This window comes from Bombus fervidus, chromosome 2 (genome assembly GCF_041682495.2).
Source record: "Bombus fervidus isolate BK054 chromosome 2, iyBomFerv1, whole genome shotgun sequence".
NCBI classification, from domain to species: domain Eukaryota; kingdom Metazoa; phylum Arthropoda; class Insecta; order Hymenoptera; family Apidae; genus Bombus; species Bombus fervidus.
The window spans coordinates 12,999,757-13,019,746 of record NC_091518.1 but is presented as its reverse complement, the minus strand read 5'-3'; the positions used below and the strand labels follow the sequence as shown (position 1 = coordinate 13,019,746).

The 19,990-nt window shown below is 41.4% G+C and overlaps 2 protein-coding genes across 8 annotated transcripts in view; one reads left to right on the top strand and one right to left on the bottom strand.

The window, feature by feature from the left end:
- The window catches only part of Tty (tweety), a 40,052-nt gene that overhangs the window by 14,572 nt on the left and 5,490 nt on the right, over nucleotides 1-19,990 (top strand). For 5 of the 7 annotated variants that reach the window (XM_072021706.1, XM_072021699.1, XM_072021707.1 and 2 more), the window contains exon 2: nucleotides 11,315-11,523. In XM_072021706.1, the coding sequence (XP_071877807.1) occupies nucleotides 11,386-11,523 (138 nt within the window). In that variant the 5' untranslated portion in view covers nucleotides 11,315-11,385. Of the gene's footprint in view, nucleotides 1-8,434; nucleotides 8,521-11,314; nucleotides 11,524-19,990 lie in introns of all 7 variants that reach the window. The other 2 variants (XM_072021700.1, XM_072021703.1) reach the window with 1 other exon arrangement.
- LOC139997889 (uncharacterized) lies at nucleotides 14,840-19,837 on the bottom strand. The gene is given in 5 exon segments (XM_072021936.1): nucleotides 14,840-15,370; nucleotides 15,372-15,497; nucleotides 17,412-17,440; nucleotides 18,892-18,966; nucleotides 19,828-19,837. Coding segments are annotated over 5 exon segments (396 nt in total). The 3' UTR covers nucleotides 14,840-15,214.

The following is a 19,990-nucleotide window of genomic DNA, read 5'->3' as shown; positions in this document are numbered from 1 at the left end:
AGCTGTCGACAAGCTCCGAACCGAACGAACTTGCCCCGTAAAAAATGTTTTACCTCTCGAAATACAGGGGATGCAAATTTTTCCTCTCTTCCACGCCCGCTGCTTCTCGACTTTTTTCTGCTCCCGTATTTTAAAAGCTCTCTAACCTCCTCCCTCTCTTGGTGAAAGAGAAAAGGACGAAAGAAAAAAGGGGACAGAAAAGAGAAAAAGTGGCAGCGAAGCGCGGATGGTTCGTGCTTTTGGTCGTGCAACAGAATTCTAGCGATAGAATTTTACGCGGATCGCGAAAGATAGAAATTCGTCGCGTCGGAACAACTCGGCGGTGACTAGCATCACGCGATTCTTTTCGTCGTAAACGTAGCCGATCGTAAAAAACTGAGGAAAACCCTTAGAAAACTCTCGATGCAATTTTATCGCGAATAAAACATTTCTCCAAGAATAACGAAACGAGGGGAGAGGGTAGGAAATGGACAAGCTGAAGGAGAAAAACGCGATAATTCGGCGCGTCATCGTAAAGCGTGTAGCTTCGCTCGTAAAAGTTGCCTATGTACGTCGAAGGGAACGTTGAAGGAAATCGTTGCTTTCGTTCGTGGAAAAGGTCCGGAGAGAGTCGCATTGCCTCGTAAAACGAAACTCCTGATAATCGGAAACTTTGAATGGAAAACGTGAATGAAGATATACCGGGTACACGCCTAGATACGGACAACATTTTTCCTTGTCGCGCGAAGGATTAACAGGTGAAAGAGGAGTTTGACTATTTACAGACTGATCTTTATCGACGAGATTGTGTCGGAAATACTTGTCGCTGTTTGCTTCGGCTTGAATGATGCATACGCTTGTTGCTAGACAAACGAATGTACATATATACCAACGTGTCTCAATCTGGCCGTGAAATTCCAGGTAGAAACGGCGACGTACATTACGACGTGTATTACGATATATCATGACAGTTACGTCACTGTGTTTCCATTGAAAAGTATAATCGCTGGAAATAAATCGAATCTAACATCGTTGGGCCGTGGCATTAGCAATCGCGTTTGCAATGAACTTGATTCGAAGTTGCTCTGCGAGAGGCCTATCAAGTTGAAACTTACGAGACGGTATAATTGCTTTTGGCGGAACAATATGTACGCTCATTGTGCCAAGTATTTAGAGTTCTGGAGAAGCGTTAATAGAGATTGTCGCTGCGTCGATTAAACGTTTTCGTTGTAATTTATAGGGCGTGTCGCGTAACTCGATGATAAAGTATCTTGATGTTTGTTAAAATGATTTGAGCTGGTGTTAGATGTAAATGCCCAAGAAATACTCTCGATGTTTAACAATATAATTTGTTTAACAATCAACAGTCAACAATCAACAGTCAACAATCAACGATCCTCGCTTCTCGACTATGCTTGCTTTGCTGATACACTATCATAGACCCTTCACACCATTACGATATCTGTTAGCTTTTCCGGAACTAGAATTTTTCAGGATTCAATATATTTTCGATGTTAGTGAATGATTAGATTATTCGAGGACTTTCTTTTATATTTGTCCTAATATCGAAGACTCTTGCCATTTTTAGTTTGGTCTTCGTTGGTACGTAAATATCTGAAATATAGCTGTGTCTTTTCGAACGACCTGACTTGACCTAATGCCATTAGGCCTCGCTTTTGAAAATTCTACTAGGCCAGATCTGGTGCACGCAGGTCACTTCAATGTACATTCTTCGTTGACTTATGGTATCTGTCAAATGAATCTTTAGCAAACATCCAACGCCCGGAAATATTCAGCAACTTGAAATGCAATCAGTCGATCGACCAATGAGTAATCTGCCACGCCATAAACGATGATTCATAATTGCTTTTACCGCAATTGCTTCGCCATTGTATTCATCGCAAATACAATTAAATAAATTAGCCGAAACAACGGTATCGCGCCGTCGTTGCAAACAAATTAAATCTGACTCACCCATTTCTACTCACGATCTATAAAGCGAGTAAAACGAGTAAAACGCTAGTCATAATTGCCTTTGTTTATCTGTTAACGTTACTCGAATTCCTTCCTTGGGCACGACGATCTTTTCCTTAAACAAAGCCAATAATTTCTAAATGGAAAAGTTACTCGGTTATGATAGAACACGAAGAGTCGAAGAGGCGCTGCTCTAAAGTTTGAAATCTAAATCATCGCTACCGACAACTCGAGTTGCCCGTGAAACAAACAAAACACCTTACTCGCAACTTAATTAAACTTTTTCGTCAGATTCCCGTCCGGAAGCGCGTTCGGCCGCTTCGCAGCTCGGCGTGTGCTCCCGTTAAAATTCAACGCGCGTTGCATGCATGATAACGAGCGATCAGCATCCGTCGGTTCAGCTTGGTAATTCATGCGCGCAAAACTTCTCCACGGAAATTTCAAATATCCTACGCTTGGTCTACGTCGCGACCGGTTGCAGCCATCTCTTCTCTAAAAGAAAGAAAAAACAAAGGAAAAAAAGAAAGACAAAGGAAAAGAGCAAAAGAGAAAGGCGAAGGAGAGGGAGGAAGTCGATTCGCCAAAGTTTTCTCATTGTCTCAGAACGCGGAAAAGTTTCGTTGCAATTTCGTGGAAGATAACTATCGACAGCTCGTCGTACTTTGCCAGCTGCTCGCACCCGCCATCGAGCTTCATTTGCAACGAGCTTTTAACGTTAATATCGTCCCACCTAGGTTCGCCGTTTTGGATAAAGAAAATACCGAGAACAGGTTGAACGTGTTCGTAAGCGATTTATAATCCACAGGCGTGATTTCCTTTTTATGCAGCCGCGATATTAAACGGCTGGAAAGCTTCTTGCGCAGCTTTTAAGCGACTCTGCAAGAACTTGAAAGTTTGTACTCAACTATAAAACGATATCGATGAAACCAGACCTGGATTAAGGTCGGTTTATAGATATCCGTTTAGAAACACTACGTCGCTTTCATTAGGATAGATAACATCGCGTGTAATTAAACGCGCTGCTTTATCTACGAAGCGAGACAGGTATACGTTGATTAGACGACGAATTTTTATGCATTTATGGGAAATTTATGAACGCAAAAATGCAGAGTACGACAAAAAAATATATATATATATAACGACAATACTTTTTATATATATAAAGTATTCAATGTAAAGTAGATAGAAAAATTGTTATGTCGATTTTTATAAGCAGATTCATTCGACGATGTTCGGACAGCTTTGCCAAGTTTCAAATTACATTTCCGTTTCGTTCCCGGTCTTCGAGAGTTTCCCTTTACTTAGAGTACTATTCAAAGGAAAGTTCTTGCTCGATCTGGGTCTGTATCCTCTGTTCCCAACTTGTACGAAGTATTCCTAGGCGACTCGGTAGGAGGTAATTTTCGCCGCTTACATTGCTCTAATTACCAACTTTTATTCCTACAACTCTGTTCCTTGGAGAACTCCTTCTCTCTTCGATTACTAAAATTTCTTCGATTCTATCGCGGATGATTTTCAGACAATCTTTCGCGTACCCTACGGTCTTCGTTATCAACGAATTTGATAACTCGAGAGGAAGATACGAACATAAACGCGAAGAAGAAGCGAGGGAAACGGTTAAAGCCGGAGACTCGAGAAATATTCGAAGCAACGGTAATTTCAACAGGAAATATTCACGAAGCGGTAGCGCACTTTTATCATCGAACAGGCTACGTTTTCCAACCCCATCGTCTCGTTGCAGAAGCGTCTCGTGTCTAATAACTGTAATTTACTTAGCCAAGAATCGACGTTTAATTACGACTACTTTCAGGAAACGTTTTCAATCGTCCGTATATCTATGATATTCCACGGAGAAGTAGAAATTGCACGAATTCCAAGTACGATCGTTACTACGAGGCTACATTAATAGATAAGAGACGAGTAGATAAGCTTTATATCACGTGCACCGTTATCTTCTATAGTTAACGAGCTAGAAAAAACGAAAGAAGAAGGAGGAAAGATACAAATTATCGTCGATGAGACAGATCGGTCGGATCGTTGTTCGAATTCATAAATTCTTAAGAAATAAAATCTCTGATGTCGTGGAGATTTTCTGGATCGTTGGCGAGTTTTGTCTCGTGGAGGAACGCTCGGAAATAATTTGACATTTCGGAGGAAGAATCGTGGCTAGCCGATGATCACTACGGAAATTACACAGAGGAAATAATTACTCGCACCGCTCGTCGTTTTGATTTTACACGCGCTTCTGTGAACACTGCAATTATCATCGTTCGTATATACAACGACCGTAGGAAACAGAAATCAACGCCAGACTGTTTAAATAATTACGTGGTCTCGATAAATCATCGAGACTTCGCGTGAAATCGTTGATGACTCGCGATCTCTATATCGTCTAGTCATTGCCAATCGTTTGGACAATTTCTGTATTTTCTATCAAGTAATTCGCTAAGAATTACGCGTAAAATTTATCAAAAATTTAAGCAAACCTCCACTAGAGACTTTTGACAATAATATAAAAACATCGAGTCGAAGATCAGTGGGATAACGTTTGCATCAAGCTAATTAGTAAACGTCGATTAACATCGAATCGGCAGCCATACGTATGTGGTTTGCGGATATATTCTTTCTTTGGCTTTTAGCTGAGAAACGCATACGAAGATCGCAAGAATGAAAAATTCATAGTCTCATAAGAGCATAGGTATCGCGTATAATTGATCTATTGGGTTGGCAACTAAGTGATTGCGGATTTTATCATTAGGCGGTGTTGAAGTGGTCGTCACTTCTAAGAAAACTCTACATCTCGTCTTTAGTTTTCTCAAGCATCGAAGCCATCGACAGCGCATAGACAAAAGACTACGTCGAAGGCAAATCATATTCGGTACACATGCAATATTGGCTTCAGGGTTTTTCAGTTATATGGTAACACTGCTAGCGTGCGGATCTGGACCAGCTCATATTGTATTCCAAACTCTGTACTTACACTTTAATATTCATAATATAAATATATATATTTTCTACCTTACAATTTATTCACGCGTTCCTTTGTATTCACATATATCCAATAAGTTTAACAGGTAGCATTGACAAAATCCACGATCACTTAGTTGCTAACCCAATATGTTGAGCAACGTTGCTGATATTTCAGTCGACGTTTAACTTGCAACATTCTCTTACGTAATAATTAATCAGTTTTTTTTAATAAGAGCTGGAGTAGTTTCGTGTATCTTATTTATCGGAATAATCACGATTTTTACCGTGAATCGTTGCGACGCATGAAAGGTGACATAGGAAGATCCCAAGAATGTCACGTGTAACAACACGAAGCGTAGTAAAAAGCATGCTCTGATAAGATAATCTTGATAACTATGAAATCGTTGACCGTGCGTATTACCGGGCAAATAGAAAATTCAAGTCGTACCTCGTGTTCAACTTTTACTCTAAATTTCCCGAACTCCTGGTATGAAATTCGATCGCACAGTTGCGATGATATTCGTTTGTCATAGTCACGCTCTGTGATCTCGATCGATCCAAATTTAAAGCGTTACACAGATCATCATTGAACGCAATTGAAAACAATTGAAATCCTCTAAACGAGACATTAAGGTCTTCCGACAACGAAACTAAAAGTATCTGCAAACCGTTTTGTCAATGCTGCTTTATCGTTATTTTCATTTTCTCTAAACGGTGGCGAATTAGAACGAAGGAAGTGGATCGTCAATGTCCACAAGGGAATCGTTCCAATAACATAATTGTCCGTCCTCTGCCACTCTGTTATTTTCTTTAACGTCCAGCAAATGGCTTTTATCTTTGAATAAAGACCAGTTGTATTGTCATTATAATCGATACTTGCATTGTAATCAATTCGTTATGGATTACTGTTATTTGAACTAAGTACGCGGAATAGAATTTTCCCACTAAATCATCCAACATGTACGTATCGCTTTAGCGTCGAGCCCTTTTCACTTGGCTCGAGCTTGGATTTGAAAATCGAATTCTTGCTCCATCTATTTTCGTCTACCTGAAACGCACACCCAGAACGTGCATCGTCTACGACATAAAAATTTCCTTTTCGAAAGTGATTAAGTACCATATTCTGTACAAGTATCCTCGAACTCGAGATCGCACAATTCTCATAACAGCTCAGCTTTTTCAAATTCGTTCTGTCAGACATCCCGCGGGGATGTGTCCATATCGTTCAAACTCGAAGACAGTTAACAGGAATCAAAACGAAAGGTCGGTACCAGCATCGCCATCCTCGCTTCCGCGAGGGCGGACTCGTTTCGGACGCGATTATTTGCCACAAGCAGTAGCCGTAGAGGAAGGAAGTACGAATTCTCGGGGATGACTGGCGGAACCGTAACACGGTAGTCTAGTCTCTGACGCGTGGACACACAAACGATGATGTGTGACTCTTTCGTGAGCCGGTTTGAAACACGGCTCGTAAATGTTAATCACCGTTATACTCGGTGAGCCTAATCCAGGCTGGTTGTACACCGCGTTGGCTTCCCTCCCAGCAGAGCCGAGGTGATTCCTGCAACAATTTCGGGCTTGTTTGTTAATGCAGCGTGCACACGAGCGAACGGTTCCCTGCGCTACGATGTATTTAACCTTCGTTGCTGTTGCAATGAAAGATGCAGGTGGAAGCAGCGCGTGGAAAGTTAGAACCCGCGTTTCTCTGACCCGCGAGCTATTTGTCGAGAACTCTATACAATTGTTCATGAGAGTATTTCAACGCTTGCCATAAAAACCACGCATATATTACGCGTGTTACGTGAAACGTCTTGAAGTTTTGTTAGCGCTGCGATATTGCTAAAGTTTGAAGATTCCTTTATATTCAATATGAAACTTGGATTCGATCGTGGAACCGATAGGTGATGATAGTCGATGATGTTATTTGCAATCGAATCGCAGAATTGTAATTATTGACAGAGAGACGTTGCTTAATCTGTCCTTTGAGTTAGACTTAGGCACGTGTAGCATCTTGAGAGCTAAGTACCGCGCTTGACAATATTTGTCGAGGTGTTTCGCGTTAATCAGTCTCTGCAAATATCTTGAAAATTCGATATGATACGAGACACGCGTTTCGCCATGTTTATATCGCGAGAAATGTTATTTCCTATGAATCAGGCAAATTACGAAAGATGCATGCGAAGTATATTAGTGATACCTTAAATTGTATTAGTGGACGGCGTCGAGGTTATTCCAGATCAATCAATCGTACATGCGTTTCCAACATCTAATCTGATCACCATATGCATTACATTTACGCGATACTATTCTACCTCCGATCGAAATTCTCTCCCTCTCTCTCGCTCTCGTGAAATACCGCAAATAAAAACTAACCACTCTTAAAGCGTCGAATCCTTCTGTTATCTATCAAAGCACAGCGCGATTGTAATCCAAGTGGAACACTCCGCGCATTGTATTATGTAAATCTAAAAATTCTCCACGATTTTGAACACGCCTCGTTTATCTGAATATCTGCAACGTAATCGACGCTCTCGTCATACAAAAGCTATGCACGTGGATCTGCACGGAAATCCCTCGATCTCGTTCGCCGGAATGACCTTGTGGACATGCTCACGGATCGCACTGCTCGATGGAATCTGTTGAAATAATTACGCAGCATGGCAAAGCAGAGATGCTCGCACGAATAGTTTCGCAAAGTTATTCAAACAGCGTGCCGCGATCTTGGCGGAATGCACGGCCACCTGAGAACGAGTGCACTTGTTCCCGCGATGCAACCTCTGATGGATCCGAAGAATTTCATGCTCGAGCAGCTGGATGCCTTTGTGGCGTATGGGAACCACGAAAGAGCAACGTCACAATAAGAAATGCAATTGCCGCGGTAGCTCGCCACTCTTTCCTCCTTTAATTCCAACGAATCCGCCTGCGAGCTACACCGTGTCCATTGATTCTGATGTTATCAGAGATTTTTCGAACGTGATTTAAGATTTATAGAGGGTGTCAATTGTCGAACATGTTCGTTAAGAATGAAAAACTTTCATGAAACTTTGGAATGGAAGCATAGGTGTGGTTAGAGTAAGGAGAAACGATTTTGAAATATTTATCAAAGTTTGAGAAGAAGTTGAGCGAAAAAAGAAGATTCGTGAGATTCCTTGCGACCGGAGTAATTTTGAAATCTGGTTTAAGCGAAGGTAGAAAGAAAGGTCGTGGAGGAATAATTTATGTGGCCGAACCCACTAACCGAATCGTCGACGATGCAGACGAAATTTCACCCTCGAATATCTTTCGCTCGAATTTTTATCGAATAAAGTTTCAAGCGTTTGACGTTTAACCAATGACTCTACAATTAGTAGAAACGTTAAGAAGTTTATGCAATAACAAAACATTACCGGAAGTTTTTCGAACTTTTTAAAGCCTAGAAAGTAAAAAATTAAGCTCGTGCATATGGGAACTATTCGTTTAGATCGCTCTACTTCCGCCAGAGGATTTTTTTCTTTTTTTTTTTTTTTTACAGGAACATTACAGCGCTTGCATAAGGCTCCTTGCATTTTCTATCATTAAATATTCTATGGAATAAGTCCACCATAAGCTTGTAGACAGGTAATGCATTAGATATCACTAGCCAACTCAACTATTATCCTTAATCCCATGTGGGACCATGTATACCTGAACCGTTGCAAACCACGTTACAACCTGATATTTACAAGTCTGCCTGACGAATGAAATATTCAAATCTAAATTCGCGAACACGCGGAATTATCTCGTAGTATTACGATATAAGCCTTTAAAACGTCGAAATAACACGATGGAAACGTTCGAATGGTCGAAATTGTGCCCGCAGAAGTAACCAGGTGTAACGTAGTTTAAAGCCGGCATGTGGCAGCTGATCTTTTCCCACGGTGTTCACGGCAGCCCGAGGAAGTTCAAGAATGGACTGGACCATCGTACTTCCCTTTGCTCCACCTCCGTCGTTTTTTTCACCTATTTTGTTCGAGAGACCCGCTCTTCTACGGTCATGCGTTTATAATTCCGACGACCACGACAAAGAACTAACTGGGAATGCAAAACAAGAACCCCCGTTTCTGAGCGTTTTCGTGGTCACAGGATAACGATACCTTTGAATCGACGATTTTGCAAACACTTTTTAACGTATAGATACTATCTGTCCTGAAATTATCTTGTAAGAAGAGATCGTTGTTTTCTTCTGTGAAAACTTTACGTTTGTTTATGGCAAATCGTCTTAACGTTATACTTCGTACGTAATTTGATCACTGTATCGCGAATAAAATTGCAAATAAAAGGAATTGGACGTGTGTCGTTCCAAGTTAAAGAAGTTAAGTTAAAAAATATAGGAAATGGATGAGAGTGGAAACATTGGAGACTTGTTATATTTCAGAAAGCGAATATCACTGAAACAAGGAAAAGAAAAGACGGTGAAAGTAGGAAGAGATCGACACAATCGATGACAGCGTGCAACAGAGGAAGGGGATCAATTTATGTCGTGAACAGGATATCGAGTAGATTCTACTTCGACTCGAATCCATGGAAGATTCTAATTTTAAACAACACGTTCGACTCGACTGTTGCGATATCTCTAGCCTCCTATGAATCTCGCAGTATACATGAAAAAAAGACAAACTTTCTCTATTTTAAACGATCGCCTCCTGTTACATTTCACTGGAACGAGAAAAAGGCAGAGAGGATACGTCTAGGAAGATCGCAGTCGACGATGTCGTGCAGCTAAAGCTTCTACTTGCAGCTGGTTAACCTGTATATCAGATTCTACCGGAAATCATCAATTTTCTACGACGCTAAACGTATTAATATTCCGCTTGCTGCTTGGATTCAGCAGAATCTCAAATCTCCTAAATTTTATATATATATAATATATAAATATATATTATATAAATATTAATTAATAATATTATATATATTTATTTATTTATTTATATTTATATAAAAATATTTATAATATATATAGAAAGTATTATACATAGGAGGATATCGGATCCGTAAAGAAGATTCGTTTGTGTCCACGCGTTCATCTCAATTGCAAAATTCCAGAGGATATCGCTTCGAACCGGGAAAATGATATTTCGTAGTCTGCCGGTCAGATTCGGCGGGTATAGAGGCTATTATACATGGGTGTGGCTGTCGAAATAGGGGTGGAATGGAGGAATAGAACCCGTAGCGGTTTATGTAAATCAAATGCTACGCGTAGGGATGCCGTCTAATCAAAGATTTCTCCTCTACCGTACTTCCAGTTCGCTGAAATTCAATCTCTTGAGCTTACATTGTGTCTTTGTTTCGTCTTCCTTCGATTAAAACTGTCATAATGTATTTATGCGGGTATTCTAATTGTCCTAGCCCGTCTACGTACCACGGTATTACGTAGTTACGACAGATAATTTTGTAGCTTTGATAATTTCAGTTTAACAGAATTTTAATTCAACCGGTTTAAATGCTAAAACCTGAATCTACAACTGAGGAGCTTTGAAAGTTCCTAACCACTTCCTCTGCGAAAGTTTCATAGCTCAAGTTACTCGACATCCTTCCGAAATAATCGCAAGGAATAGCGAATCGATAATTATCTTAAAAGACGATAACACAAATAGAACAATGACGAATAAGCGAAGGAAGGAGTGCACAACGAAAGGAGCATAAACACAACAAAGGAACAAAAGACGAAACTAATATAGGCAGACCGATGTCCGACGAAGCTTCGGTCCTATTCGTGGACCTATTCGAACATAGCTGCCGGAGGGTAATAGTTCGTTAAAAAGAATCTCGAGATGCTTCCGGAAGAGGCACGTGTTCTTGTCGGGTATCGTCGTCGACGAGAGCGGAACGGAGCAGCTGGCACAGATTTCATTAATTAAGCGCTCGTTGCTTCCACAACGGCGCTTCGAGCGTAATTGAATCAGTCCTGGCAAAGCGTTTCGGAGAAGTGACAAAGACTGAGCGGTCGAGAAAGAGAAAGAGAGCACATCATCGGGCAGCGCGACGTATCTAACAAAGATTAAACTGCGTGAAGATCGGCCGATTCGACTTGAAACTAAATGGTATCCGGATCGTATTGGACCCACCTTTTTGCGCGGTGGTTACCGGTTTAATTGCACGTTAAATCGGATAATCGGTTCGCGTCAAATATAACAGCATTAGTCGGGCGTCGATTTCCCTGATCGATTCGCCGATCCGCCTCTTCCTCACAGGGCCTTTAATTTTCCCTCTATCACCGAGTCAATTTCTACAATATTTTCCGTATACATGTGTTAGTTTAACGTCAGATTGCTTGGACAATTTCAATTTCGATTAAACTTAAAAATATTGGAATTCGAAAGGAGGCAAAGAAGCTAGAAGTAGTTTTTAACCCGCTGACTCTTTGGTGTTACAGCTCTCGTAGCATGTCTTGACGAGTAGGAGAGGCTCTTCAACGGGGTTTTCGGCAGACAAGGGTTCTCCAAAATGGCGGGCGGTCAGCAGCTTCCCGAACAGTACACGGTACCGCAGCTCGCTAGGGTCTTCCACAGCCTGCCGCACCTCAACGTCTCTCTCCACTCGGTCAATAACACCTTCAATCCACATTCCGAAATTTATCTCGAGGTAAGCGCAAATCTGTCTCCTCTGCTGTTTCTTACATTTTTTAAATCTCGTCAATTCCTCGACGATCAGAAGCAATGCGCTAATCGTGTCCACGCCACCGGTAAGTTTCGGCTGGGTCAGCGGAATAAATGGCGTATCGCGCGATTAACAGAATCGCGATATCAATCCACCGGCTCTGCTCTCTAGTTACGTCAGTATACGAAAGCAATCCAGGCTCGATTTCGTTTTGGCCAACGTACAGAGAGCATTCCCGTCGATTTCGAGCAAAACGTTCCTCGATGCTTTCCCCGTCCCAAAGAAATGAGAGATTCTTTGGCAATGCTCCGTGAACCGAGCATTCGTCGAGATAGTTACAAGCATTGAATCCGCTTCTGAAACGAATCAAAAAGTTGTTTGGTTAAATTTGAATCTTTTAGAGATGTGGTGGTTCGATGGAATTTGTCGTACATTAGTACAATTTTTATTAAATTTAATATTAATATTTTAATATCGATATATGTGTAATACAATATATATAAAGTAAAAGCAGAATGTCCTATCTTAATCAGATTATCGTTCGATTCGAAGCTTAAGCTATGATCGGAAGTCTTATTTGCAGTTTCAGAGAAACATCAAAATTGATTGCGGAACGTTAAATTCTTTGTTACATGAAAAAAATTATCCTGTAATTCATGGTTCCAGTTAGCACGTTAATTAGAGTAATCGTTTCACAGGACGTTTTAAAAGCTATTTGACTACGAAAATTGGGCGCCGAACACGTTGTGCGTGAAATAACCGTGAAATCGTCGAGCTCGACGAATCTTATTAATTCTCCTGTTTTGTACCATTTACTCTGGAAATTAATTGCCGCGTATAAAATCTGTGGAGCTCTATAAAATAACTAGTGGAGAAACATATTACGTCTCGTTCAATTCGAAAGCGACCGCGACTATCCGTAAAAATGTTCCCTTGAATCGCGCTAATTAACAGAGGCTGCGCAACCCTCTAGTCGGAGCAAGATGAAATTACACGATGTTCCAGTCCCATTGGACGTTCGAATCCTCGTTTTTCCACTTATTTTCTTTGCCCCTCTCCCTCGTATTTTATTGACCATCGCCACACGTCCGTTGACGACAGTGAATTGCCTCGCGTTTCCGTATCTTCCGACGAAACTCTATACGAATGTACAATAATGACGTGTTAACCGACTGATATTCTTTTTCGTCAACCCCGCCGGGCTACCTGGGTCCAGTCGCGTGCCGCTCGTTTCAAATCTGAAATCTTCACCGTTTATCGTTTGTCCGCGTGTTATTCTCGAACTGACGCAAACGCGTTCGTGAAACGTGATCGTATCGCGATAGTTTGCGAATAAAATGTTAACGACGTGCACGTACAATATTCGGAAACTGTTTATCGGTGAGTACGCCTCATAAAAACCGTTCGAGAGGTTGAAATATCTCGATTGACAGGCGTCACCTTTTCCGCGAACGTTCGACGAAAGGGGGAAAAATGACGATGACCTACCCCGAAAAAGACGAGTATCCCAGACGCCACGAGACAGTTACTCGGTACGTTCTCTTTTATTCGGGCGAAGTGTTTCCAGTTTCTTGTCTCATCCAGACGAATGGCTGCCCAAAAGGCAGCTGTATCGAGGAAAGAATCACGCGGTTCGGCGTAATAAAGTGGAAGAGAAAGAGAAAGAAAGGTGAAGGAAAGAAGAGACAGGACATGGCCGGGATGAGAAGCGAAGAGGAAAAGGACGAAGAGAAACGCAGCTGGATGCCACGAGTGCACGAGAATCCAAGCTGTGTGTAACTGGAAAGCACAATGGCCGGGAAAGCTCAAACAATGCACAAAGGCTTTCGTATAATACGCCTGGGGCAACGTGTGGGCTTTAACGGGCTCGAAACGTCAGACCGCTAACTAGCGATGGGCTCAAGACACTTCCAGTCGCTTCGAATAGTATCTCCAGTCAGTCACATGATATTTCCGAGTTAACGGTTACCGAATTAGCCTGTTATCGTTCCGTCTTCGTGATCCTTCAGAGGTTTCCACAGTTAGATGTGCAACTAAGGCGAACATTGATCGTTCGTTTCACGTGCCATCACTGTTATCTCGTATCTTAATTGTTAAAAATAATATCAATAATTTCGAGATTTCTAAGATCTTCAAAAATGAATCGAACCGTTACTTCGCTTAAACTAAAAACACGAAAAGGCAACGAAAACCAATGTAAATTACGAAATTTTTTATCGAAACGGTTGCAATCAATGTTCATTGTAAGATACTTGAAACTACGTGGCATTCAAATTTCAATCAGTCAATGTACGATTATATTTCCATATATTAATAGAATATCGTAGAAGAATAATCCTACACTTTTATCCCGATAAAAGCTACCGAACGTAGTAGAACAACATCGATATTTCACGTTTCGGTACGAGCCTTTCCCCATCGCTGCTTACACGGTATTCTCTCCCTCTACCACAGCAACCTCTTGCCCCGTACTCCAAAAGCATCGGGTTCTCGTGGCTCTCGACAAGAAGTACGATCGCCTGGTGCAACGTCTTTCGTTGCAGATGTCGAAGGCATGGGCAACATATCACTACAGGATCAAGACGGATATCTCGTTGCGTTTGAACAATTCGATTGTCGCTCGTTCTCGAGATTTCCTGGGAAAGAGGTGCGTGCAACGGTGCTCACCTACATTGATCCTTTTTCCTGTAATCGACGAAACGAACGCTGACCGTCCAATTATCGTACCGGCAGGTGCCGAATAACGAGAGCAACAGGAGGAAGTAGGACGTGTTTTGACAACGTTCATATCGTACGAGTGCTCGCAATCGAATTGTGAAATTTGTATGATTTTCAATTTCGATTTGGGGTCAAGCTTTACGAGTGTGAATATTTGTGAAAAGTAATTTGTTTGCGCGTTGCGTCAACGACGTACATAAACCTTGATTGCAATATAAATGTACGATCGCTTTTGATCTTTTCTTTCTTTTTTCTTGTTTTAATTTCACGAAATCGTTGAAAGAAGGTCGAAGGAACAAGAATGTGCAACGACCCCGATAAATTCGCGAATAACAAGCATTTGCCGGTTAATGAGCACATCCATATCGATACCGATCGTGGATTACGCTTTCATTACCGCATACAGAGCGTTTCCTGTTTCCTGTTCCAGTTTCTCATCAATCATATTTCTTGTTCATGCGTTTTCAATCATTGTAGATTACAGAGGAAACGGTTTCCCTCGCGTCGTTGTTTCTCGTATCCAGCTTTCCTTCGCTTCCTCTTTTGTCTGCCATTTTTCTTTACCCCCTCCCTCCTTCCCCCTGCCTGTCCTTCCACTACTTCGTTGCTGCTTTTTCTGCTTCAGTCAACCGATGGATATTTCATTTTTCCCTTTCTTTCAGACTGTTTAACGTTTTCTTTCTGCTCCTTCGTAAGTTCCATTAACGTGCCGTTTTATGCGCTATTTCCGCCATTTTCTGCCTTTGAATCGAAACAGATGGAATTACCTTCAGCGTATAACGGAATTAAATAATACAGATATTCCGCTTTTCATAATATTCCTTCCCAGTATCGTCTGTTCTGTATCAAGTTATACGCTATATACCTGAATGAACGTTCGAACGTCTTTAGATTGGCGTAATATCGACGGATCGCTCGAAATCGTTCAACGATCGTACGAACCGTCAGAAACGAAAAGTCAAAAAGAGGAAGAAAAGAGAGGAAGGTAAATAGCGTCATAACGTGGAACGTTCACGCTGGCCTGGTTTATCGTAGTATATCGGTGACATCGAAAGCGTGCGAAATTTAGCTGGCATGTACACGCAGACACGTTACTCTCGCATGCGTCGTCTGTAGGGTAGTCAGCGAAGGAGAAGCCTCGAGGAAACGCCTGTCTGAGCACCCTCGACGCAACACGAGCTCTGGTAATTGGGTCCCCGGCTATTGTTCCTGCTGCTTGAAAATATTTCACGAAGCGCCCGCTGCAACGGCACCGCCGTGCCGAGTAATTAAATCGTGAGATGGCGTTTTGTCGTATCTTTCATCATTTGTTTTCTAACCTCCAATTCGACTGTTCATTAACGATCTCTCCCTCTCTCTCTCTCTATTTTGCTACACCGTACCTTTCACCTCTGTCTTCTTCATTTTCGTACAAATCGGTTTGTGAAAATTACCGTTTCATTACGCAAATTTTCTTTCGTCGTATCTTGTTACATTGCCATGTTAAATAGACAATTTCCATAATGTTTGAAGTTGAAAAAAGAAAGGAGAAAGAAAGAACTGACGACCTCTGGTACCGAAGTGCGTGACTGCCTTAAAGAAGGTCACTGTACTTTAGCTAAGAGGATTTTTGTTCCAAAGGTATCTCACGTACTTACAAACGCCTTGAAAGAAATCGGAAAAAGCCCGGGTACGACGACCCTGCTGGTAACCCTCTCTCGTTCATTCTATTTTCAGATTAGCATAACAAGCAGATAATATGACACAACTTAATTATACTGTCGTAATTTAAAGAATTACCATACCGTAGAGATTTAAGCCAATATACGTGCAAATAGGGATATTATCGATCGAGATTAACGATGGAAGGTATCTTAATTAATTTCACATACGTCCATCTCCTCGTAACGAGTCATCTTCTTTTTATACATACAGTAACGAAACCGTGTCATTCTCAATGTTCACGTTTGACAATTAAAATGTTCGATACCCTTTCCCATGTATTTAGTAAAATTACATAATATTCATTGCGCAATTATTTCCCTCCCTTGATAGAAAATCATTTTCCGTGTACAGAAAATTCGTTCCGATGGATTAACTATCGTAAATTACGTTTTATGTAACGCAAAGTACTTAGGCGATTTAATCGAAGTATCGAATATTTCAAAATAGCCGAAAGTATTCAGAGATTTACACATCATGTGCCTCGATTGATAAAATCAGGGAAACAATTCAAATCAACCAGCGATTTTTGCCGACAAATTTTTCAAACGTTTCCCAGAATAGATGAAGTTGTGATTGCCCTCTCAACAAGAGAAGTCTCTCGGCACTGCAAAGAGCTTGTTTAATCTGGCACAAACGCCGCGGACTTTTCTGATTAAAGTCGATTTACAACAAACGTTCCTGCTAATTCCACTGAACGTTGTTCGGGGCGGGTTCCTACTCTCTTTCCCTCTTCGCCAGTCACTCGAATAAATGCGTCCGAGTTCTTTACGCGTTGACGTTCTGCCACGGACACAACGAAAAGAGAAGGAAAGGAAGTAGAACGTTTCTACGATTCGTCGACTACGAACGTGGCAGCTACGTGGTGTAAACGTGAAGAGGAACACGAAGTCGCACGTGTTACGTTGCGACACAGAACAAACGAAATGGTGTCGAAAAATACAGTCGAGATCCTTTTAACTTACGAACTCCATCATTCAGATTCGAGGAGAGTTTTGTAATGTGACGATATAAAAGAACGGAGTATGCTAACAGGACAAAAGAAACAACGCGTTTTCCGAACGATGCAAGAAAAGAGGGCGGTGAAGCCCGTATTTACTCTTTCAGAGGTTCGCGAGTCTCGAAAGAGAATTCATTTGCGATTTTATGTGCTACCTTCCTAGACAACCGGGTCCCATGAAGTTCGAGCACGCCCTTTCCGCACGTCCCTTTTTTTCTCTCTCTCTCTCTCTCCTTCTCTCTCTCGAGTGCACTTCCGGATTTATTCCAGAGCTTCTGTCCCACTAGGTGCAACGACCGTCTTCAGTTCGTGTTCCGTAAACTGTAAACAGAGGCTCGCTGTCTAGACACGATTCAGGTCTCGAAATTCGGTCACTCTTTTTATCTCTATCTTTGACTATCAAGCTTCAAACGAGAGTAATTAATACAGTAAGAATGGCTATTATGATTCATACTATCTCTGACGTTTTCACATTTTCTGTAGCTGCAACATAGAAAATGCTTCACGATTTGCAACGCAACCAAACAAATCGTTTCCAAACCAACTTCTTAGCTTTTCTGAAGTTTTGATTTTCGAAAAGTTTGCCTAGAAAATGGTCTAAGTGGATGATGTCAAGAAATCGCATTAGCATAGGAAAACTGCGTGCGTTCGATTCTTCCGATCGTAGAGCAACCGTACGTGCGAAATTCAGTTCGACGCGCAACGTGGTTTGTTTGGAAGAAAAGCGTATCGGTTGCCGGCTGGGAAATGCGCCAGTGAAAGAAAGATTTTCCATAAATTCACACGTCTCTCTGTATCATTCGTCTTCAACTATTCGAAACTGTCGCTGAAGTTCTCGACAAAAGTGAGGAACAGATATCTCCCTGGCTAGCGTCGTGGTTCGCGATCATTTTCTTTTCCCTGTCTCCAACTTGGCGACACATATCTGCTTTTTCTTTGCGAATCGGTTGTGCTACTCGGTGTCTCGGTATCGTTGCTGGATGACTCGGTTTCTCTGCCACCGATCATCGTTCGAAGATTTTTAAGGATGTAATTAGCTACATCGAACGCGATATTTAAGATATTCTACGAGTTTCGGTAACCAGTTAGCTGTTGCGACTTCTTTGAAAAGTGTGTACCTAAAATGTGTCGCGAAAAGTAAGCGATGACGAGTATACTCGTCAAACACAGAGTATATGTGATTGTTATAATATAGAATTAAGTTGTAATGAAATGACTATTTTATTTTCCTTACGCATGACGAGTAAACTCGCGTCGCAACACAAAATATCGTCATTTCTTCGTGACGAGTATACTCGTCAAAAACAATTAACCGATTGAGCATGTTCTTCTTTCTCTTATACGGTACGAGGTAATGAAATAGTTTTTTGTCAGAGGAATTCCATTTCTAAATTTAGAAAAAACGTAAAACATCAAATTGTTGATGTCTTCGTTATAAATTTTCAAACTATTGTCCTCGGCTTTGCTTTGTTCACGTCGCTCCAGCAATTACTTTCCAAAAGCATTGTTCAAAACAGTCGAAATGGACGTAGCATCTAGTTGTTTTCAATATTCATGACACGTTTTGAAATATGTAACACTCGCAATCGTGTTGATCAGTCTAGAGAACATTCGTACCAATTAAATAAATTATACTTCAGTTTGTTATTAACCGGCCGGCGTAATAAACTGACAAACTGACTGAAATTAAAATTCGTCTCTCGTTTTAATTTTATTATTGTCCTTACATTCGAACCGCTTTAAAAAACTCTAAACTCTGCTATGTTTTTTGTGCGAAAGTTAATATCCCTGCAAATTAAAATTTTGCCGTTATCGCCGTTTGTTACACGTGGAAACATAGAGAGGATCGGCTTCCGCGAAAAATCACAGGCTTCGAGAATTATAGGCGAAGTTTATCGATGTCGCGTAAATAATGAAATGCAATATGTACATACACCGGTCGATGTAGCGGGTTTCACGGGGTGACACGCGAGCCGCGAGGGTGGTTGACCCCACGGTGGCGTGCAGGCCTTTGAATAACACGACAGAAAAATCAAATCTTCCGCGAGTCACAGCAACGACGACCGCGCGATACACCTTTCAAACGTACTAAGTTTCCTCGCTAAACAGAATATGCGATAGCACTCACTGCCACGCGTTAATCCACCCTTTGCCAAACCAGATGGATTAATGGAATAACGACGATAAAAGTTATTACACAGCTGATGACGACGACACGATTTATCTTTGTTGGATCACGGTGTCGATATAGTTCGCGTGAAAAAACTCAATTGGCCATCGCCATTAAAAAATAATTTCAGTCGTGAAATTCGGTTATTCCGTAATAATCTCGTCTGTGCTCTTTCGATCCTAGATTTTTGAATCCTATTATCTCACAGAAGCCACTTCGATCAATTCCATAAATCGAAAAGCAAAGAAAGACGACTATGTTGGAAACATTTTGCTAATTTGCCTTACCGTTACTTTACTGTTACTCGTATCATTTTACAGCGAATGACCCCGTGGTAATAAATAAAAATAAAATTGACCAATCTGGCTCCTTAGAGGTTCGTATTGCGTATAAAGAAAAATCAATGGCTAAAGAAATGAAATTTCAAATAGCAAATATCCATCCGTCTGTCGATAAAACACATTTACGAGGACAAATTCTTACGAGGGAAGTTTCCGTAGTGTCAATAACGATAACAAATACAGCAACTTGTAGCGGCGATTTCGAAAACTTTTCAATCTGCACTCGTAATGCCTAAGATACTGGCGGCAATCGACGATCGGCGATCGGCGAGCATTCTGGAGCACGTGAATTCACTATGATTCACTCGGCGTGAGTCACTGCACGGCGGGCGACGATCTTCGCGAGACAGGCGGATCACCTTTCGACATCCTTGCAGGCAGTTAATTAGCGCGACAAGAGCAACAAGCGTGTTCTATAGCGGCGTTCGCTAATAATATGCTCCGATCGAGCGTAACCGGTGGTCCCGATTAGCGCACGCATCCGTCGGCGATCGGTTGCGATTCGGTTCAACGTTCGCGTTA